The 22,954-nt window shown below is 38.1% G+C and overlaps 4 protein-coding genes across 7 annotated transcripts; 3 read left to right on the top strand and 1 right to left on the bottom strand.

Moving 5' to 3' along the window:
* Positions 1–302: 302 nt before the first annotated feature.
* Positions 303–6,946, top strand: LOC106621570 (probable ATP-dependent RNA helicase DHX34). The gene is made up of 12 exons (XM_036362456.2): positions 303–1,262; positions 1,337–1,703; positions 1,769–1,917; positions 1,984–2,205; positions 2,264–2,461; positions 2,519–2,713; positions 2,779–2,915; positions 3,771–4,364; positions 4,428–4,660; positions 4,737–5,016; positions 5,106–5,227; positions 5,298–6,946. Exons 1-12 carry the CDS (start codon positions 495–497, stop codon positions 5,486–5,488), a joined length of 3,456 nt encoding a protein of 1,151 aa, XP_036218349.2. The 5' UTR covers positions 303–494; the 3' UTR covers positions 5,489–6,946.
* Positions 6,281–13,536, bottom strand: pcm (5'-3' exoribonuclease pacman). 2 transcript variants are annotated; one of them, XM_036362453.2, is made up of 19 exons: positions 13,372–13,536; positions 13,063–13,177; positions 12,555–12,992; positions 12,053–12,494; positions 11,756–11,985; positions 11,581–11,696; positions 11,329–11,521; positions 11,094–11,267; positions 10,744–11,034; positions 10,405–10,673; positions 10,166–10,316; positions 9,926–10,094; positions 9,627–9,859; positions 9,233–9,547; positions 8,711–9,059; positions 7,656–8,620; positions 7,348–7,578; positions 7,151–7,285; positions 6,281–7,091 (listed from the first exon to the last, which is right to left on the bottom strand). In XM_036362453.2, the coding sequence occupies exons 2-19, from the start codon at positions 13,135–13,137 to the stop codon at positions 7,026–7,028; spliced, it is 4,842 nt and encodes a 1,613-aa protein (XP_036218346.2). In that variant the 5' UTR covers positions 13,138–13,177; positions 13,372–13,536; the 3' UTR covers positions 6,281–7,025. The 2 variants fall into 2 exon arrangements, with proteins under 2 accessions (XP_036218346.2, XP_036218348.2); XM_036362455.2 differs by having other exon boundaries at positions 13,498–13,515.
* A 546-nt stretch (positions 13,537–14,082) lies between these two features.
* dsh (Segment polarity protein dishevelled) lies at positions 14,083–16,470 on the top strand. Of its 2 annotated transcripts, none has more exons than XM_014240484.3 (2): positions 14,083–14,135; positions 14,197–16,470. In XM_014240484.3, exon 2 carries the CDS (start codon positions 14,548–14,550, stop codon positions 16,300–16,302), a length of 1,755 nt encoding a protein of 584 aa, XP_014095959.1. In that variant the 5' UTR covers positions 14,083–14,135; positions 14,197–14,547; the 3' UTR covers positions 16,303–16,470. The 2 variants fall into 2 exon arrangements, with proteins under 2 accessions (XP_014095959.1, XP_036218343.1); XM_036362450.2 differs by having other exon boundaries at positions 14,084–14,215; positions 14,271–16,470.
* A 3,520-nt stretch (positions 16,471–19,990) lies between these two features.
* LOC106621562 (uncharacterized) lies at positions 19,991–22,865 on the top strand. 2 transcript variants are annotated; one of them, XM_036362449.2, is made up of 6 exons: positions 19,991–20,591; positions 20,658–21,270; positions 21,489–21,906; positions 21,966–22,144; positions 22,209–22,393; positions 22,453–22,570. In XM_036362449.2, exons 1-5 carry the CDS (start codon positions 20,417–20,419, stop codon positions 22,390–22,392), a joined length of 1,569 nt encoding a protein of 522 aa, XP_036218342.2. In that variant the 5' UTR covers positions 19,991–20,416; the 3' UTR covers position 22,393; positions 22,453–22,570. The 2 variants fall into 2 exon arrangements, with proteins under 2 accessions (XP_036218342.2, XP_014095961.2); XM_014240486.3 differs by having other exon boundaries at positions 19,995–20,591; positions 22,209–22,363; positions 22,453–22,865.
* The last annotated feature ends 89 nt before the right edge of the window (positions 22,866–22,954 follow it).

Genomic DNA, 22,954 nt, shown 5'->3' with positions numbered 1-22,954 from the left:
TTGAGCTTACACACAACAAATTTTGTTGCTCATTGTCGATAACTTTCCGCTTGATTTTGTCAGAGATATCAAATATAGAGAAGCTTCATGGTGTGCCAATTTTATGAAAAACTAAGCTGGATTTTCATATAATGAAAAATTCTTGTATATACACATATTAATAAAGTTAATAATATTTAAGTTATTATTCTTCTTGTAAGAAGTTTTATTTAATATTTTAAGCCATTGTGAATGGCATTTACAATTTACAGTAATTGCCGGCTGTTTTATGTTTTCCTCTTCACAAACGTAAACATTTTAATATTAGCGTTCCTCAATTCGGATAAAAGAAAATAGGTTACAATCTACAAAAGGAACAAATATTTATTAAAGATCATTTACTACAATAAATATACGCTTCTCTAACTAGTGTTTTTTGCACAATTTTAGCTATATAATTTAGACACATTGCGTAAACGTTGTTACAAGAATTAGAAACAGACAACACCAGAAGAATGTCTAAATCGTCCAAACATTCTAAAAAATCGAGCTCTTTTGAAGAGGAAACTAATTTAATACATTTTTCATTTTGCGACCACAAGTCTGTCTTTCGGCATTTGCTGCAAGGCGATGATAAACACTCCGCCCCCATTGTAGAGGATGAGACCGATTTTTGGAAATTTGTCAATAAATATGAAAGTATGTTACGCAGCGCGGGTCAACCAATACTCGGTAATCCTTTATCGGACGCTGACTTGTGTAAACCAGAACCATATCGCAAACTCAAATATATACCCTTACAATTGGAACGCGGCAATGACTCCGAACAACTAAGACGTGGATGTCACAATAATGATGAACGAATATTCACAAAACTAAAAGCGCGACAGTTCAAAGAAATTGTGCTCATCTATCTGGATTTTAAGCAAAAGGAAAAATTTACGAAAATCAAGAAATTACGCAAAGCACAAAGATCCCTACCCATCGCAAATTTTAAGCAAAAAATACAAGATGAGCTCAATGAAACACGCGTACTGATTATAGCTGGGGACACCGGTTGCGGAAAGTCTACACAAGTGCCACAGTATTTATATGAATTTGGTTATCGTAGTATAGCGTGTACGCAACCGCGGCGCTTAGCTTGTGTTTCACTCTCTAAACGGGTTGCGCATGAGATGCTTGACGAATATGGCTCAAAAGTTGGATTTCAAATAAGGTTTGAAAAAAATAAAACAAAAAATACAAATATACTCTTCATCACTGAAGGTCTACTGTTAAGACAAGTAAGTATAAATCTTTACATATATATTGTACATAAATTTAAAAAATTTAATATTTGAAAATTTATTTTCTCTAGTTGGCAGTGGAGGCTAATTTGGAGCAGTACGATGTGCTTATATTGGATGAGATACACGAACGTAATCTCTTCGGTGACTTCTTGTTGGGTGTCACCAAATGCTTGTTACATGCCAAGCCAGATTTAAGGCTGATACTTATGTCAGCCACTATAAACGTAGAATTATTTCATAATTACTTTAAAAATGAGGGAGCTGCACTCATTGAGGTGCCAGGCAGATTATATCCGATTAAAACTATCTTCAAGCCACCACCAAGTTTGGAACTGAAAGGCGGAGCAGGCGGCAGCAAAACTGCTAAAAGCACAAATCGCTTAGATCCAGCACCTTACATACAAGTGTTAAGTTTGATTGATCAAAAATACCCAAGTGAGCGAAAAATATTTCTTGTGAGTTAATTAAAACCAAAATATATGTATATATTGTATTTTTAGCAACTGAACGCGGGGATGTCTTAATATTTGTTAGCGGTGTAAACGAAATCACAACAGTTTGCGATGCCGCCAAGGAATATGCTGAGAAAAACTCACATTGGATCATATTACCGTTGCACAGTGGCTTAGCGCTGGCCGATCAAGATAAAGTTAAACTAATATGGAATATTTAAATTTGCATGTATATAACTGTAAATATGTTTCCGCATTAACAGGTATTCGACTACGCACCAGAAGGCATGCGCAAATGTATAGTGTCCACAAACATTGCAGAAACTTCACTCACCGTTGATGGAGTACGTTTCGTCATCGATTCTGGGAAAGTGAAGGAAATGAGTTATGATTCGAGTTGTAAAGGTCAACGCTTAAAAGAGTTTTGGGTTTCGAAATCCTCCGCCGAGCAACGTAAAGGTCGTGCTGGACGTACAGGTCCGGGCGTAAGTGTTGAAAAATAATTAAATTATGTTAGTAAGTATTAATGACTATATTTTGCAGACTTGCTTTCGCCTCTTCTCAGAGAAACAGTATGCTACTTTCGAGGCATATCCAACGCCAGAAATATTTCGTGTTCCTTTGGAAACGATACTTTTGCAAATGATCTCAATGGGTTTGCCCAATGTGCGTTCGTTCCCATTTATTGAGTCGCCCGAAGAAGAATGCATTGAACAAGCCATTTGGTCTCTCAAGCAGCATGTGAGTTTTATAAACTTTACCCTTATAAACTTTCGACAGTATATTTCTGTATTTTAGAACGCACTTGCCGTGGATGAAAGAATCACACCACTTGGCAAGTCACTCTCCAATTTACCGGTTGAGATTACAATCGGCAAAATGTTGCTTATGGGTTGTGTTTTTCCCGATGTTGAAAAGATATTAACGCTGGCAGCAATCATGAGCGTACAGAATCCCTTCACAAATCGCGCCTATACGGATCGCAAGTGTGAGGTTAGTTGTCGATACATTTGATTAACTATATGCTATTTTTGAAATATATTTCATTTGCATTGCAGCAAGAACGTGAGCCCTTGCAGTCTGATCAGGGTGATGTGTTTACCTTATTGCGTGCTTATCATGAGTGGCTACAATTGAAATGGCATAATGAGAACACCAGAAAATGGTGTCATAAACTTGGCATTGAGGAACAACGGTATGTGTTTATGTTAGGGCAAAAAGAATTTATCCGTTTCGAATATGTTAGGTATAGTTTAAATGTACATACATACCATACATATCTCAATAACTATTTGAGAGATCTCAATCAAACTCCGTAAGAATATTACATTTTATCAGCTGATGGTAAAGAAAAAGGTATACATAGATATATATAAGTGTAAAAACTAACGCCAGAAAAAACACTAAAACAAGAACTAAAACTCTGACTGCGTCAAAGCTATAATACCTTTCACAAATAAAAAGTTTCCATACAATAACTTGATTTTAATCAGTCCGTTTGTATGACAGCTATATGCTATAGTGGTCCGATCAGAAAAATACCTTGGGAGATTAGAGCGTTACTTTGAACAATAATCCATGCCAAATTTCGTGAAGATATCTTGTCAAATAAAAAAGTTTTCCATACAAAGACTTGATTTTGATTGATCAGTTTGTATGGCAGCTATAAGCTATAGTAGTCTGATCTGAACCATATGTTTGAAGATTGTAGCGTTGTCTTAGACAATAATATATTCTAAGTTTCGTGAAGATATTTTGTCAAATAAAAAAGATTTCCATACAAAGACTTGATTTTTATCGATCAATTTGTATGGTAGCTATATCCTATAATGGTCCGATATCGGTGGTTCCAACAAATAAGCGGCTTTTTGTGGAGAAAAGAACGTCTGCGAAATTTCAGTTCTTAATCTCAAAAACTAAGACAGACAGACACGGACTAAATCCACTAGCCGTATAAAAAATTTTGTCATTCCCGACTAATACCGATTATTTCATATGCAAAATGTTTTTTCAATAAATGTTTACTCCTCATTTACCGCTCGCACCACAGCTTTTATGAAATCACCAAATTGCGCCACCAATTCCAAAATATACTCGAAAGTTGTAACATGACCTGTAAAAATGCGGATGGCGCACCACTGAGCAGCGCTGAGCGTGCGCGCCGTCATGGCGAAGTGCGCCAGCTGAAAGCGATCAAACGCAAACAGAAATATCAAGAGCCGCGCAAACGCAAAGTGCTCAAACACAGCAGTTACGGTGCAGGCGCTGATGAGTACGATGACGCTGCCGCAGGCGATGACATACGCGATGTGGACTTTCGTCTGCAACACGATGCCGGCAAATTGGAGGTGCTCTTAAACTCCGCCAAAGGCGACAAACTGCGCGATGTGTTGCTGCTCAAGCTAATCATAGTCAGCGGTTTCTATCCGCAAATTGCGATCGCTGACGAGTTTAACTACTGCAAAAGTGGCAGTCAACAATTCTTTCACACGTTTCTAAAGCCCTTCATATCCATACATCCGAACGCGTATTTTGCCAAATATTTTGATGTGCTCAAATTGAACGATAGCGACATACTGGACAAACCGAACTACTACACGCCGAAGCAGTTGCTAAGCACGCGACATCAGGTGTTGTGCTATCAGTAAGTCAACTCACATATTTACTGAATGCGCTTTTTAATTTTGTATTGCTTCTACACCCTTAGAAATTTGCTGGAGACCGCAAAACCCTATTTGATGAATTGCATACGAATGCCAGCCGCGCAGACTCTACTGCTGTTCTCCTATTCGGTGGACACCAATGCATCCGTTACACGCATAGTATGTGATTCGTGGCTGTGCCTGGAGTTCCCCGTGCCGGAGACGGGCTGTGAGCTGCTGTGCCGTGCCATTAAGTTGCGCCGTTTGTGGGCCAAACTGTTGTCACAAAAACTGACCGGTAATCATACTCATATACATGCTAACCAACATAACGGTTAGTTAAATGCTTTCAATAATATCTTAACATACGCTAGATTTGGTCAACAATGTGGAGAGCCAAAGTGTTAAGAAGGCGAAACACGCCAAAGATGAGGAGTCCGAACTCTGGGAGTCACTCATCGATTTCATAAGCGCTAATGTGAGCTATACGACAAAACGCTTGCTGCCCGCCGATTTGAAATCGCTTTATACGCACGAAAAACTCAGCAATTTTGAAGCTTTCGACGACGTCAATCCGTTTGCTGCCGACTATGCGGTGAGCCATAACGAAGAGAAAGGTGGCATAAACGTGCTGGAAAATGTGGTTTATGGTTGGTGAGTTGAAGGCAAATTATATAACATAATATAATTAAATATTTCATTGTAATTTAACCAATTATTACACGCTGCACTCTCTAATCTAGTCTTCAAGAAGTGCAATGGACGCTGGCAATGGAGGCGGAAATGCGTCAACACGCATGGCTTTGCAAATTATGCAACACAGAGCTGGCGTTGGACACCATAGAGAAATTGTTGCACAAAACAAGTGAGTAAATAATGGAAATCGTAAAATATTTGCAATATTCATTTTCACATTCAATATGCAATGCTTGCAGCTTGCCGCGCCACCAGTACATCCACAACAGCTAAAAGCGAAACCGCTTCACCAACGCTGCCCAGCACATCAGCGTCAGGCAAGCGTAGCGCTTACTACTGCGAGTTCTGCCTAAAGGAGTTGAGAAATATGAGTAAAATTGACATTTTAAAACACAAAAAATATTGCAATAAAACTGATGCGGCGAAATGAAATACAAATAATACAAAAAACTAACGAAAATGTAAACTTTGACTACACCCTAGCTATAATATCGTTCACAGCTAGATAACGTATAGCATGTATTGATCTTGACTTTACTTGATCAGCTTGTATGACAGCTATATGCTATTGTGGTCCGATCTGAATAATATATTCAGATATATATTATATATATAATATATTCAAGACATTCTATGTCAAATTTTGGGGAGAGATTTTGTCAAATCAAATGGTTTTCCATACAAAGACTTGATTTTGATCTGTCGGTGTGTATGTCAGCTATCAGCTATAGTAGTCCGATTTGAACCATATGTTCGGAGATTGTAGCGTTGTCGTAAGCAATAATATATGCTAAGTTTCGTGAAGATATTTTGTTAAATAAAAAAGTTTTCCATACAAAAAAGACTTGATTTTGATTGATCAACTTGTATGGCAGCTATATGCTATAGTGGTCCGATCTGAATAATATGTTCGCAGATTGTAATGTTGGCTTTGAGAATAATCTATGCCAAATTTGGTAAAGATATTTTATCATATAAAAAAATGTTCCATACAAAGACTTAATTTTGATCGATCACTCAGAGAATGAGAAGTTCTTGCAAAGAAAAAAACGTTTGCAAAATTGCAGATCGATATCGCATTAACTGAGTGATTAGCGCGCACATATGCAGAAAAGCAGTCGGACATAGGTGATTGGACTCAGTTCGTCATACGCTGATCACTTGACTATATGCATACATTACAGGGTCTCCAAGGTTTCCTGCTGGTATAATAAAACAATACTTGTTATTTTTGTTGTATGCCCAATTTTTGTTGTTTGGTTGTTATTATTAATGTACATAATATGGCCAGCTAATACATATACACATATATATAGTTGTAAGTCTAGGCGCGGCCAGTCGCTTTTTAACACTTAACCGTTAAACTAATTACAATAATTAAAATAATTTACATACATGAAGAAATGTGTGTGTTATTGTTTTTTACAAAATATGAGATTGGGCATGGGGGGCATATACATATATGTATATATATATATATATTTATGTATACGGTAGCATGAGTAGAGTTTGTATATCGAATAATTAAGCTTACTTGCGGAATTTTTTTTGCTTTTTTTCTTAAATAGCGCTAGATTTAGATTAATATAAGTATGTGACTCGATTCGGGAAAAAATCAATATGCAGCTAAACATTAAGTTGTTTATTTAAACTTACATATATATATGTAGATGTCTAATAATTTACATTAAAACTTCGTTAGGAAAGCGTAATGAATGGTCAAACAACATGAAATACTCAAAATTTGTCGCTAGTAGTTAGCAATAAAACGTAAAACAATTTTGTGAAATTTGTAAGACTTTAAAAACGCGCTGCATATAATTTTCCTCTTTTTCTTATTTTTCCAAATTTTTTAATTAAAAAAAATTTTTTTTTTGTATTTTTTTTTTTACAAAATCGAATGAATGTGTGCGACAACCATTTGTTCAACAGTAGCTGCCTATAATTTTCACCACAAAGCCAATAGCTCACTGAGCGTTGTCAAAACGTGCACCGATCTTGGGGACGCGCGGTGAACGTTTTCTTTTCGGCTGCTGCAAAGGCAAGAAATTTAGTGAAGTAACATGACAAAAGCGAAAACAAACTGAACTACCTCAGCTTTAGCAGTGCAACCATCATTCTTGACGACACTGGTTGCTCTTGTGTTGGTTTGCTCCGGCAGCTGTTGCTCATTTTTTGGCAGATTTTGCGTGTTCGATGCTTCCGAGTTGATTTGCAATTTGCTCAGCTGCAGGCAGCGTGTGAATATAGTAAAAAATGTGCTAAAAATAAAAAGTATTATTAACTTACGTTTTGCTGCAGCGCCTGCGCGTTGGACTTCTTTGTGTTTATTGGTGCGCTTTTAACGCCACTCACAGCGCGCTGACACTCCTGCTGTTGCGGTGATGACGGGAAGTGCGTTGGTGCCTGCTGATGGGCGTTGCCACGCAAAACCTGTAGCGGTATGAAAAAGCTGCGCGCATGACCCATGCTCTCAACTGGCGAGTTATGTTGCGGCTTTTCATTAATCGGATGGATCAGCTAAGGAAAGTGTGGGGGAAAAAGACGAAAAAATATAAATGTCTGGCGCTGTGTAAATAGAACAGCAAGCAGTTTACTTGAAAGGGCAGGGCGTGTGGCGTGTGCTGCTGCATTGGAAACGTCGTTGTGTGTAGCAACTTTGGTGGATAGTAGCCGCCCAAGTTGTTGTAATGTGTTGGCGGTGGTGGCAATGGCTGGCAAGGCAGCCTATTGGCGCCGCCATAAGGTAGCAATGCATTCGGCTGTGGCGCCAATTGTGGTGGTAGTGGTGGTTGTTGATGTTGTAGTGGAAAAATGGGCTGCGATGGCCGGTTGGGCGTTTGATAATGTTGCCGCCAATTTGGTGGCTGTTGTGCTTGCTGCGCATCGCTGCGCCAACCAGCCGGCGGTTGAGGTAACTGCTTCTTCGACGGTTGTTGGTCTTTTTGGTTCACTTGTGGCTGCACAGTTGCTTGGTTCAAACCGACACCGAGTAAGCTCTTCAACGCTTGCGTGCCAGCTTGGCAGTCGCTCGCGTCGCTTACATGCGCATTTTTCGGTACGGCAATTGTTCGGTTGCCGAGTAGTAACTTTTTCATTAGCTGTTCTTGTGGATTCTCCGATTTCACCGTTTCATTCGAACTTGTATGTTCGCTCTTTGTCGTCGAATCAACTACTTTGCTTTGGATTCTTCCATTACTTTGCTCTACATTGGCCAGCGGCAATTCTTTCGCCACCGTGTGTTTCACTTTGGTTTCCGCCGCTGGTATCCAGAAGTCATCGGGGTCAATTGCAGCGCCACCACCTGAACGTTTATATGTGTTTTGGGCTGGCAACAATGCCTTTGGCGGCGCTGCTTTTTGTTGCAGTATGCTTATCTTCGCATTATTACTGCTGCTGGGCTCATTGGAACAGCTCGGTTCATTTGGTTCACTCGTCTGTTGTGGCGGCGGCGGCGGCTGCTGCTGCTGTTGTTGTTGTTGCGTTTGTGCAAAGCCATTGTGATTGCTCTGGTTTGGCAACTGATTCGGCTTCGTATCCTGCATTTCGTTTTGCTTATTATCTATCACAATGGCAGAGGCAAGAAAACATAAAAGAAAGGATATAAAATATATAGAAAAACCGAGCCGCAAAAAAGCTAAAACTCGCTTACCTTGTGCGAAAATGAGCAACAATGCCGAATCCGATACCCGGTAAACACGCTCCTCGGCAATACCGTACACATCATTGCCGCTCGGCAGATGCTTATCGAAGAGTATCTCATAGAATATGTCTACGGACTTCACACATTCCATGCGCACGGGATTCGGATCGGTTATCGGATATACGCCGATAACGGTACCCTTCGAACCTAGTGGCACCATGTAGGTGGTCTTCACTACCACTACACGATCGAATAATTTCACAGGTCGCTTTGGCTTGTAGATATTTGCCAGCGTTACGTCGGGTTTAAGCAACAAATGGGGCTTCACTTGCAGCTTTACAGTCTTCACGGGTAAAGTCTTAACAAAAGAAAAAAAAAAAAAAAATTAGCAAGAAATTGAAAAGTAAGCACGTTAGTAAGATTGTGCTAAGCAGTGCAGATTCTATCTAAAAATATTTTAGTTAAGCTGCTATTGCGTATTCTTGAAAGACTTCATAATAATTTTTACAACAATAGTTACAATATAAATACCTTTAATTGTTCGATAGCGTCCAGCACGCTCTCAACAGCTTCCTTCTCCATTGTTTGTGAGCCACATAAACGTCTATCTGCCTTTACATGATCTTGGCTCTTTAGCCACGTGATAATTTCATCTAATTTATGCTCGCCAACTTCGTCGGGAAAGAGATCTTCTTCAAAGCAGAATTCATTGCGTTCCGAGGAACGACTTAAATAATCAAAAACCATTGGATAGTTTATATAATACTCTTGTATTAGCGTTATGGCTTTCGATGAATAGTACCATTGATTGTTTATGCGGCGGCAATAGCCGGCGCGCTCTTCTTGCTGCAAAGAAAAATCCATAAAATTAAAATCATACGAAATTGTGAACTTACTACTACTACTACTACACACACACACACACCTGTTTGGGAAATTTGAACTGCAAGCCAATATTGACTTTAGAGACATTTTCCGGCAATTCCTTACGGCGAGCGCCCGCTACCACGAAAACCGTGCCAGTCACACGGCCAAGCACACGCATTTGCAAACTAACTGTGGCGCCGGCTTGGAAGGAATTCACGTAGTCACGTTCCAATTTGTGTTGCAATAAGCGGGCGACCGTGAAATCCGGCTCCGGTAGTACAGTTATATTTACTGAAATTAAATTTTTTAAAAAAGAATTAATGAAAAATGAAGTACAATATAAAAGCGCAGTTATACCTTTCAAACGGCCACATTCGTATACTAGCAAAGGATTTAGCACAGTGCCTTCGCTGCCAAAGTATGGACTGCCTAAGAAAAACACTATACTGTCCTTAGGAAATAGGTGCTCCACCTTTTTGGGCTGTACCACCACACTTTTTTGCACAGCAATTTCTGCAACTACAGCCTGTGTAAAAATAATGGTGTTATCAAAACAATATTTAATATATTGTCATTCAAGTCATATTTCCAACTAACCTGCGCAGGATAGGCGGTCACCGAATAGCCCCAAGCATCGCTGACAATGATCTTGGCTTGATTGCCACAAACGCAAGTGGTGCCTATGTGTACGCGCACATGCACCAACACCGAAAAGTCATCCAGTTCTATGCCCATGCGTGTGCTGAGACTAGAGCAAGAAAAATAAATATGAGAGTTAATCATATTCGGAACAGGAAATAATTGGGAACACACAAGCACACAATTTATGCACTTACTGTTCCTGTGCTGTCTTCATGTGTATTTGAAATAACTTCGGTTCCATGTCTTTTATGCCTTCGGCATCAATGTATTTTTCCTTGTTGGATATGCCAACTACTTTGGATTTTATTAAATGCGGCCAGCCAGTATAAACGATTTGATTCAAATACTTTTCAGCAACGGTATAAATATCATCTAAGCCTTTGCGTATATGCGGCTTCAGTATTAGATTTTCGCTACGACTTGGTTGTTCGAAAACGCGCACGTGCGCAAATTTCAACTCGAACTAAGTTAGAAATGGTATTAATGGCAAATATATAAAATAAAATAAAGAGTAGTAATTAAATTCTACATACGTCGTATTTTAGATGTTTCATCGTTGGGAAGCCAGGGAAGAAGACGTCACGCGCGGCATTCGGCAGCTCCACACATACGCTTTTGTCGGACGGCACAGCGATCTCTTTAGACCAAATCTGCTGTTCGGTGCAAAACACACTATATAACGGTCTTAACGAGAATATACCTGGCGCGCTACCCTGTGATTCTGGATGGTAATCGTACTGTTGCATTGGACCATGACGATTTCGTTTCACTTCGGCTGGTGTGAGATTCTTTTCGCAAGCCCTCATTGCGTCTAGCAAACGTTTCTGTGAATATGCATATATAATTATAACATATAATTTTATGACTTGTGTATGCTGTTTACTTCATCAATAAATGGTATTAGGACGACTGCTTCCCATTCGTGTCTTTTGCCATTTAAATCGGTTTCGAAGTCTTTTGGATAAAATTCGAGCAACTCGCTGCTGGTGCTGGTCATTAGTTCACGGTATGCTGCCGGCAACAACTCTTTGCTAGCGGCTGGTAGTACAGCCAAGAGCTTTCAATAAAGTGCAGTTAAATTTTTTAATTTGTATTTTCTCATTTGTGTGATTAATTACCTGTTCGAATGGCAGGAACGGTTCACCCAAATTTAACTTAATTTTATAATCTTTGAAGTTTGTCAAGTCACTGATAAATGGTGCGTAGTGATGGGGATAATACCAATCCCATGATTGCACACCTCTGTAGTAATAGTCCAAAATCCACTGTAATGCCGTAATGTAACAGATAGCTTGCTCACGCTTCGATTCACTATAATTTATATATTATATATATTTGTATCACTAGCATCAGCTTTGTCATGTGTTTACCAATTCATATCGTTTTGTTTCAATTTATTCATATAATAATTGCGCTTATAAGTCTCAAACTCATCTGCCAAGTGTTGCTCTTCATCGGACAAATCTTCATTGTCATCTTGTAAGAACTGTAAGCAAATGCCGTTTTTAGAAAATTTACAATTGCTTGGTGTGCCACTATGCTCACCTGTCTGCTGCTCTCTATTAAATCAGCGAGATCAGCGTCATGATTATGCATTGTTATCTCATTTACATCAAAATCGAATGCTTCATCAATGCCATTTTTAGTTTGTTTGGCTTCGAAATATTTCAAATCTGCGTGATTTTCCTGAAATATATCGTATTCGACATTTGAAAGTTCGGCGAAATATTTTTCCAAACGCTCCAAATTTAATTTTCCCTTCACATTTATGTTACCTTAAAATAGTATAATTAATTGTTATTGTTTCACAAGGCAAATGCAAATAAATGACCAATCTATTACCTCCAAGCGTTGGGTAAACTTTGATGTAGGTTTTATATAATAAAGGCAACGCATTTGAAGAGATATGCATACACGGCAAATGCGGTATAAAATCATTGCCAACAAGGAACCCCATCAGTACCCAGTCATCGATAAGATTTGATATGTTAAAATTGTCATCATTTCTCTTTAATTCATCAAATTCCAGTTCTAGATATTCACGTAACAATCCTAAATGTAGTAGGAAAAAGCGTGTCTCCTCAACGGAAGCTTGCTTTGTCTTTCGTCCGAATTTCACTTCTTCGCGCAATACTACGAAATGTGGCTCATGCGTACATTGTCCCAAAATAATTAAATCTGCATCCAATCCATAGAGGCAGTGGCGCGTATTCGGATCATAGTCTTTTTGTGATTTGAGGTATCTAATATAATCCATTATTTTATGTTCCCCCTCGCCTGGTGCCTAAAACGTGCATATACATTTAAATATACACACATAGATTTTAAATATAACTGGACCTACATCATGTCCACTCAGTATAACACGGCACTTTTGCCATAATGGATCTAAACTGATTTTACTCTTAACGAAATAGCGCAGTGCTTCTTGTAGGCGCACCATAAATTCTGTGCCAGGCGTGATGCAGTTGCTATCAAAGCGTTCAGTTGTACGCACTTCACCGCGACTTTTGGCCCTTGCTTCTAATAGCTCAGCATCTTTGGCAGAGCGAAAACGCCGACTGCGCTGTTGATTCATTTTAGCGCGAGGAGCTACGCCGTCAACGGCCATAAAAAATAGTTTTTGTGGCTTAATTAGAAAGAATAACTTATCGATGTAATTAAAAATGTCTTTAAACATGTTTTCCTCTGTTATAGTAAAGTGAAAGTTACTGTCATCAGGATGTGAACATGTATGTATAATTCCGTTCATATCTAGATAAAGATTATCAAAATCCGGAATCTGGAGGAGAAAACCACAAAAACCAATTATTTGAATAATTGCTTTAAAACACTGTAAATTTAACACTTACACTTTGTTCTCTCGCCAACTCACTTAGGCAAGGGTAACGTTCGCTGATGTAGCGGAAAAATTTTGGTACTCCCATATTAAGTTTTTTTCTACCGGTCACAGTCACAGCCCACAAACTATATAAAAAATAAGATTTTTAAATTGTACAATTTTAAAACATTCAATTATATATATATTTTTTCAAAACAGTATAAACACCAATCTTATCGGTGTCCTTCAATTATTCTGCATCCAATAAGATTTGCAATCTGTTAGTTTGTTGTTGTGCTTCTTGAAAATACTTCCACGCGCTAACAATAAAAAAACATACCAAATTATGGAATTATACAATTCTAATTCCTAGTAACATTCACTGTTTATTGAATAATAATAATTGCGAAATTTATGCAATGTATCCTAATTTAATCACTATAAAAATAATTGAACTAAGACCAACTTTTTTGCACCATTTGTTGCAATGAAAAGCAAATAAAAACGAAAAATTTGGCAATTTATTCAATTCAAAGTCCCGTTCGATTTAGAAGAATACACAGTGTCGCATTTTCTAACGGTGGTTGCAAGGTGATGCCAGAGAATGTAAATGATATATATTACTGGTAATGTCTTCACCTTAATTGTTTTTCAGTAGAGCATTAAAAATATAAGAAAAACTATTATTCAAATTATGCCAAGAAACTTGCTAAAAGTAATAAAAGCCAATCAATTAGACTCTAAATAAATATATATTTAATGAATAGCACACAATTATCATATAGGTTGTATATAAATTTAAATATTAGACTCCGAAAGTGTGGGATTTATGTCGAAAACGGATTGTAAAAATTAGATAAAAAATTTAGACTATCAAATATATTAATAAAAAATATTTATATATACCATAAATATACAAATTTCGCATTTACGTTTAGAGAACTTTATATATTAAGTGTTAAATGCGGCTGCATAAAAAATTCCAACACTGCTTCTAGGGCAATGCACGAAGTATACCGTGAACTCGTCATCCACAAGTGTGGATTTCAAATTCGGAATGTCAAATAGTATTACTGCTTTTTCGCTGTCTGCGTATTTTTTCCAGTAATTAATTAGTAAAAAAGTACTTGTAAACAATAAGAAGAATAGTTTTAATTAATTTTAGAGAATAAGTTAAACATTTGGTATACGATCTGTGTTATGTGTGGAGAAGAATATTAAAAACGTCGCTACTTTTAGCTAAAAAACATGCTCCGGCGCGAGCAACGCCTTCGGTGAACAGCAGCGGAGGAGCAGCGCCCAAGCCCCACTGTTAACCCAACCCAAAAGAAAAAATTCTTGAAACTTCGTCGGGGTATTAAAATGCTGTGTATTGATGCAAATTAATACTATAGAAAAAACAATAAGAGTGCATGAAAACAATTATTCTTGAAATATAAAGTGATACGGCAACAAAGCAAATAAATAAATTTAGCACTTATCGAATTTATAAAACACATACACACACAACAACAAAATGGACGCAGATAAGAATAGTCATGAAACAAAAGTCATCTATCACATTGATGACGAGACTACCCCTTATTTGGTGAAAATTCCCATACCCTCGGCGCAGGTTACACTAAAGGACTTCAAAATGGTGCTCAATAAACAAAATAACAACTACAAATATTTCTTTAAATCTATGGATGCGGATTTTGGTGTCGTAAAAGAGGAAATTGCTGATGATTCCACTATATTGCCTTGTTTCAATGGGCGAGTGGTTTCTTGGTTGGTTTCAGCTGACGGTACAAATCAGTCTGATAACTGCTCAGAGTTGCCAGTAAGCGAATGTGAGGTGCGTCCAAATATGCGTGGTGCTCAACAACAGAAAATCGGTGGCGGAGGAGGAGTTGTCGGTGGAATGATGGGTGTAGGCATGTCTTCTATGGGAGTTGGCGGTGGCGGAGGTGGAGGCATGGGTGTAGGTTTAGCGAATACTGGCGTTATAACAAATCCGATGATGCAACATACTCTTACATATCAATCTGCTTCAGTGCTCTCAAGTGATTTGGATTCGACCAGCCTGTTTGGCACTGAATCTGAAATAACACTTGATCGTGACATGACCGACTATAGCAGCGTTCAAAGGCTGCAGGTGCGTAAAAAACCACAAAGGCGTAAAAAACGTGCTCCAAGTATGTCACGCACATCCAGTTATTCATCGATAACTGACTCGACAATGTCGTTGAATATCATCACCGTATCCATAAACATGGAGGCGGTTAATTTCCTGGGCATTTCGATTGTGGGCCAATCAAATCGTGGCGGCGATGGCGGAATTTATGTAGGCAGCATAATGAAAGGCGGCGCTGTAGCGTTAGATGGTCGCATTGAACCAGGCGATATGATACTTCAAGTAAACGAAGTAAACTTTGAAAACATGACCAATGATGAGGCTGTGCGTGTGCTGCGTGAGGTTGTACAGAAGCCTGGTCCCATCAAATTGGTTGTAGCTAAATGCTGGGATCCAAATCCAAAAGGCTACTTTACCATACCCCGAACTGAGCCGGTTCGTCCAATCGATCCGGGCGCATGGGTGGCACATACTCAGGCATTGACTGCACATGATAGTATTATTCCCGATATACCAGAACCGATTAAAGAGCGATTGGATCAAAATAATTTAGAGGAAATTGTAAAAGCCATGACAAAACCTGATAGTGGTTTAGAAATCAGAGATCGAATGTGGCTGAAAATAACCATACCGAAGGCATTCATTGGTGCCGATGCCGTTAATTGGGTATTGGAAAATGTTGAAGATGTGCAGGATCGCCGCGAAGCACGTCGTATTGTGTCGGCAATGCTACGTAACAACTATATTAAACATACCGTTAACAAGCTGACATTCTCTGAGCAGTGCTATTATGTAGTTAATGAAGATCGTAATACACATTGCCGTTCAAATATCAGTCATGCCGATACGGAAAGTATTACAAGCGACATTGGACCACTGCCGAATCCTCCAATCTATATGCCATACTCAGCCACCTATAATCCCAGTCACGGTTATCAGCCCATACAATATGGATTAACAGAGCGACACATCTCTTCCGGTTCGAGTAGTTCGGATGTGTTGACGAGCAAGGATATATCAGCATCGCAAAGCGACATTACATCGGTTATACACCAGACCAACCAAATGACCATCGCACATGGCTCAAATAAATCTTCCGGTTCGTCGAATCGTGGCAACGAACAGGATGCGTCGGTTTTTAATTACGTACTGTAGAAATTGCAATGAAATTGTGTTTATTCTTTTTATATACAAGTACATACACACATAATTATACATAAATACATTACATGCATACATACATAATTTTGGATAAAATTTGGAGAATTTAGTAACCACAATGATAATAAAAATGATTAAATACCACATAACGATAACCATAAAGTAAATAAAATAATAAATATATATATTTTTGACTTATTATTTAATATTTCTAATGGTTTGTAGAATTGAGGGAATATTTCAGATATGTGCGACTATAGCTACCAAAGTGGATATTGCAAAATAAACGATTAATGGGTTAATTTAAAGTGACGACCACTTATACATATGTACATATTCAAATTACATTCAATTAAAAGTTTATGGTACTTTTTTAAAAAACAAAGGTAAAGAATCTCAGCTTTTCTCTGTCTGATTTCGTATACGTATGTAAGTATAAATATTTCAATCGTAGGAATATGCAAATTATAACTTTTGTATTTTTTCTAGGCTCTGTTAAAAAACGTATTGTAATTTCTTTACACTGAGCATCACAGGCAAGCTGCTGGTTTTACGATATGGAGTTGTAAACTGTAGACGCAGGATCAATGCCCTTGAATTACCGAATAGGGATCACAACGCCTCAATAGTAACCAGCAGGATCCTGGAATTTATCAAATTGCTGGGCCTATGTGAATAGGGGAGTGCATAAGAGACCTTATGCTGCAGTGCAAGCCCCTATTTATTTTTATCTTCTGTCTTTATCTACAACAAATAGGGCGAATATGAAAATCATTGCAACTTCAAATCTTTTAAATACTAAAAACAAAAAATAGCTATGTTGTCGGGAACTATATTCTTCTTTATGACGTCAAAATTCTTACAGTAAATAACTGCAACAACAGGCCATAACCGCCAATCACAGAAGAGCAATTAGCAGCTTCCTCACCTCCCTTGCAGCGAATAGCATTTTGGCAGTAATACCACCAACTATTGCAGATGAGGAGTTCGAGTTATCTCAGGAAACGAAAGTGACCTGTACACGTTTTGCATATTATTGCAACTTTTCCTAAGGGATCTTGTCGAAACAGCTAGTTTTTTTATTTACCGATTCAAACAGGACTAGAACTACGAAAAAACAGACCTTGGCCAGATAAAATTCGTCGCATATCCGTTCGCGTAGAACCGTTTGTCGTGGGAATTGTAGTGACTTCTATGACAAACAAGGTTTAGATATTCCACTACAACAACAAACTGTACGCTTTCTGTGATCGACTTACATGACCAGCAAGATGCATTTTCTAAATTACCACGACGACATTTTTGTGCTAATAAAAGGTATATCAGTTATAGTAAGACTATCTCTCTCCAATTGAATGCGTTAAAACAATTTCTAAGAAAATTTCGTAAAACAATTATAATCCTTTCACAATTGCGTTTTGGTTATAATAGCAGGTTAAACTACCACCCATTCCGGCGCTGAACCCCGTCAAACCAAATGTATTTATTTAACACTCCCTTTTTTAGGATCCAACACCAACGAAATAGTACAATTTCTAGTCCTACCGTTAGATGACACCGCTGACAACTCGTAATTTTCAGCAATAAACTGGGGTAAGGTAGTCGCTACAATAACAATCCTGGAGACATATATTTGTCATTTCAAATAAAAAATATCCGTAGCATACTTTCTGGCACTAAGCGATCGTTAAAAAATATACTGAAATTCAATCGCGTAGAAATTGAAGTATTTTTATTTTATTAAGGGGTTAGGGGTAACCAGAATTTTCAAAAAATCAATTTGCTTTTTTTTACATTTTCCTTAAGTGTAATATCTTGAAAATATTCTCTGAAAATTTCAAGTTGATCTGATAATTACTTTTTGAGTTATTCCATAAATAACAAAGAGTGCTGGGGAGCAGGTAGTTAGCGGCAGCTGCAAGAAACTTTAAAAGCGTTTTTCTCAAAACTATGTTTTTTGAACTGGGGACAGCTGTAACTCGAAAACTGCTGAACAGTAGATTTTAATGAAATTTATACAGCTTTTAGAATACATAATAAACTCGGGCCTGATCGAAGTATCGAAGACCAATTAACTGTTGATTTTTTCCCAAAAATCTAGAAAAAAATTTCCTGAGACAGCCATTTTGTTAATTTTTGAAAAAACAAAAAACGCTTCGATCAGGCTCAGGATTATCTATTCATAAAACTAATTTTTTTATCCGATTGATTTTACATTCTCCAAGAACTTATGATTGTCACCGCAAGGACCTTTTTTTGGAACTGGGTCAACACAGACAGCTATAACATTGGAAATTAAAATTTTTTATTTGAAAATTTTTGTGACTTTACTACTTTTGTAAAATAACATGATTTAATAGCAAAAAAAAAAAAATTACTGAAAGCTCTAATTTTTTTGTGCCTCTGACTACCCCTAACCCCTTAGGAAATATCCTTCTTAAAATTTTGACTAAAATCTTTTGTATTTTTCGATTCGTTTAAATTTATCTGGCATGTTATACTTGGTGAAAATAATATTTAGTAAATTCGCAGATGACAAATGCACTTCAGTTCGTGTATATTATATAATTAGTGAAAATTATCACCATGTGAAATATTTGCAGAGAAAGGGAAACTGTGGACTGTTTTCACATTAATTAATAGAGAATTTATATCTATAAAAAAATAGAGCTCGGTTTTGGTTGGTTAAATATTGCTATTAACTTCTCTTCTCCTTCGTAGGGCTACTGAATAAAAACACCACAATTATACGTCCATTGTTTTTTTGTTTTTTAATTTCCGAAATGTGGAATTGAATCAAATTGCGGTACAGAGTCTAGAACCCTTTTTTGATTCGGTGAAATAATCGCATTAATATTTCATTCGGCTAACATCACCGGTTGGTTTTTCAAAGGTCTAGAATCGAGAATTTCCACGTTCACAAATATTTAGTTAGACGTCGCGAGTTTGCTGATTCGTGATGTGTTGCTGCACTTGTTCTTCCAGTTAATATTTGAGCATTTTTTGCTACAGCAAACGGTATTCTCTTTGTTAGGAAAAAGTCTGTATAATAATGTCCGTGACGCCTCAGCCAGAACTTCCATTATTCAGAACACTGTGATCTTTCGAGAAGATAAAAGTCCAAAGACTTGGTGAAGAAGTGGTGACTTGGAGCGAACGCCATTTTAGCAAATTCGAAGCTACTTTTTGACTAGCCACGACCAATGTCGATTGGTTTGTTTGAACCCAACAGAGCTCAAAACCTCGGTTATAACGATTCACCGCCAATTTGTCTCCCAGACTTTAAATGTCATCGACCTTGCGATCATCGCTTCGCATCGTCTGTGTTTGCGTCAAAAGCGCCTAACGGTTATTGGCTAGATAATAAATTTTCTTGCTCAGTGCACACCACTAGTTTGTAGAACAACTTGTTAAAGATTCTACGTTAATGGTGACTCGCCTCCAATTGGTAGAAAAGTTATCCAATATTATTTTAAAACTTCGTGGTTCTTATGTAACAATATTTCGACTTTATAGACTAAAATATTATATTTATAAAATATTTTAAGGGGTTTTTCTCGCTACAAAGTTATTTAGACTTCGTCGTCTCTGACCCTTATAGAAGCCGATTAGACTATTTTCGATTGAAGCGCCAGCTGTTGCATTGAATTTATCACATCCCAAAGTGTTGACAAATAGACGCTTTACTGCGACTTCGCTTGTGGAATGAGTCAAACGCAGATTTCGTTTCAAGCGTTTGAGCTCAGGTATGTCTCTACTTTACACTTACGATAAATTTGGCATATTGGCATTTCGTATTTATTTATTTGTTGTGCTAACTGATTAACGCCTTCTCATATGGATCTCGCCGAGACATTTGTACGTGCTCACATACACACCGACAGACATAGACGCATGCTGATAATATTTTTAGCCGCTAATAGAGAATTTCTAGTTTGCTGTCATTTCGAGCTGAGCACTGGAGATCACAAGTCGTGACGGGATTATTAATTAATACACACAGTGCCCGAGTGCATATAGAGTTTTATAGAGATTGAAAGAAACTATAGGCAGAACAGTGTAACTGCTGCTGCAGTGGTTGATTGTTGCTGTTTGGGACTTTTTCGAAATGCGTTTTGAAATAAACGAGCTTTTATTGCTGGCGATCGCTTTTGCGCGTCACTGTGCGGGCATGATGCGACCGAGCGACGCGTTGTCGGTAATGGCTGGCGAGGGTTTCACAGCCTACTTGGATTTACCGAAGACCTTTGGTGCGATCGAGAATTGTTGGTTTCAATTTGGAGGTAAATAAAAGTGTGACTAACTATTGTAATACACTGCTATTATTCTCCAGTGTTCTTCATTTATAGCTGAGGAGAAAATTAAGCTTGACATGAATGCCGCTAATGCCATCATAACGGCGAATGCTGAGGAAGTATTACCGTTCTCCAGTATTGTTTGTGGTATACGTGTTAATAAAGTGTCTTACGCTTCCGCGGATATTTGGAAACTGGAGGTTGAGAATGCGTTTGGGGATTATGAACGCGGCGAACTGAAACTCTCCGTACTCGCAATGCATAAGAAACACTTCAATACTAGCGTACAGTTGGCGATTGGAGAGGGCGCCATATCCTGTAGTTTGTCCGACACTGCGACAAAGGAATGCAAAATCATCGATCATAAGAAGAATCAGGTTTGGAATTCGTGCAATATTTATACAACCATAAAACCGAATCGAACATTCGATTGTTACACCAAAAATTGGGGCAGTATGACGCAGAGCCATGAACACATAGTTGTTGAGGCTAAAAATAGCAGCCTATATACCACGGCTAGTGTAACGGATGGTGACGACAGCGTTGTAATGCGCTGTCAGTTCAAAAGTGAGCTACGCGGCTGTCAGGCCGAATCGTCAGGTGGCAAGGAAGAGTTGCATCTTATGGAGGGGCTGTATAATGGACGTTACTCGGCTCATGATACATTGTGAGTGAAACTATGCATTATATAAATCTTATCATATTTTTGACATACATCTGTAGGATAAATATTGTTTGACAAAGATTGACTTATACTAGGTAAAAATTTTATTATTTCCGGTTTTACCTCAGTCGGTTTCCGAATTATTACCTATATATATATTTACTAGGCATCTGAAACTATTGGAAGTACTAATTTTTCCTTCTTCCCATTTACATTTGCAGATATTCGAAGCAGCGATGTGCCTTGGAAATTCCCAAACCACTCAAGGAAGCTGAGTTGGGCCTATGGCGTATATATAATACCGAAGTAATCCCGCCAACAGGTTGTCTCTTCTACATTGGCAAGTCAAAAGTACAAATTATGGCTGAGGAGCTCAATACTGTGAATGATATAAAACAAGTCAACGCTTATGATACAGACAAAAACATCGAATTGTTTACCTGCGAAGTACCTTTCATTATATACGATTGTTATTTACGCGACCCGAATAATACAGTCTACTTTCCGGATCCCATACGATTTGAGCGCACGCGCACCTATGGGCAGTGTCATTTCAGCAATATGCCGGTAATAGCAGGCAGTTGGATTTGTGGTGCGCGCGGACATGACTATGCCAAAGAAGTGCTGCAGAATTTTGAGGTTAGTTTCACTAGAACTGCAATTACCGCTAAATACTTGCAAGTTTTCCGCGTTTTTAGGTTATAGTTAAGCCAAAAGTCGGTGAGGTACTCACTGAATCGCTGAAATTGAGACGCGGCAAGGCGGTAGAGTTGATCTGTCAGAGCGCCTTTGAGGAGCCACTCACCCATTGCGCATTCATCGATCCATTGGGACGTGTACACTTAGTGGGCACAGCGCACAGCGTTAAAACCGCAGGGTTGGTACTCTCTAGCTCTCTTTCTACGCGTATTATTTATATTTTTCATTATGTCGAATTACAGTCACGTGAAATACTATGGACGCGGTTTACTTTGGGGTGATTGTGGCGCGCAGATTATGGAAACTAACAGCAATGATTATGGCAAATGGAAATGCCAATTTGTCACATTCGCCGACAAACGCACTTCGATTTTTACTTTGCGTCTACGTGAATCCGGTAGGCGGTTATACAAAAGAAAACTTTAAGGTTTTTTCACACAAAAATTCTTATTCTTCTCGGCAATCTCGTCTTTTGTTTTCTCATAGTCATTTTTGGTTCAACTATCGGTCTCGGCGTTGGCATCACAATCATACTTGTACTTTTGTTCGGTTTATTACTTGCAACTGTCGTTTACCGTCGTCGAAATCGCACAGCACAGCATAATTTCACTTCATCCGATCCTCTCGGTGCGAATTCGAGCAACTCTGTGGTAATGACTACGTTGGGAACCTTTGAACGGCCGAATATTGAGAGGTTATAAGGGTTATATTTCCTAAAAACATGTATTAAAAGTAATCTTTTGATCCAATTATGGGTGGGTTTTAACTTAAGCTATAAGTATTACTTAGGATTGTGTTCATTATGATGTATTTTGTATAATTAAAAAAAACTGACTTTTTTTCTAAAAAGAGGGTTTATCTCAAAATATATTATTGACACTTATGGTACAATCTTGGTATTTATGTGACCGTATCTTTTTTCTCTTTATGCTCTTTTTCATGCATGTGTGGTAGCCGTAGTCAGCGGGTTACTGCGAGTTGGCTATTT

This window comes from Bactrocera oleae, chromosome 5 (genome assembly GCF_042242935.1).
Source record: "Bactrocera oleae isolate idBacOlea1 chromosome 5, idBacOlea1, whole genome shotgun sequence".
In the NCBI taxonomy this organism is placed as follows: domain Eukaryota; kingdom Metazoa; phylum Arthropoda; class Insecta; order Diptera; family Tephritidae; genus Bactrocera; species Bactrocera oleae.
This window is presented reverse-complemented; position numbering and strand designations above follow the sequence as displayed.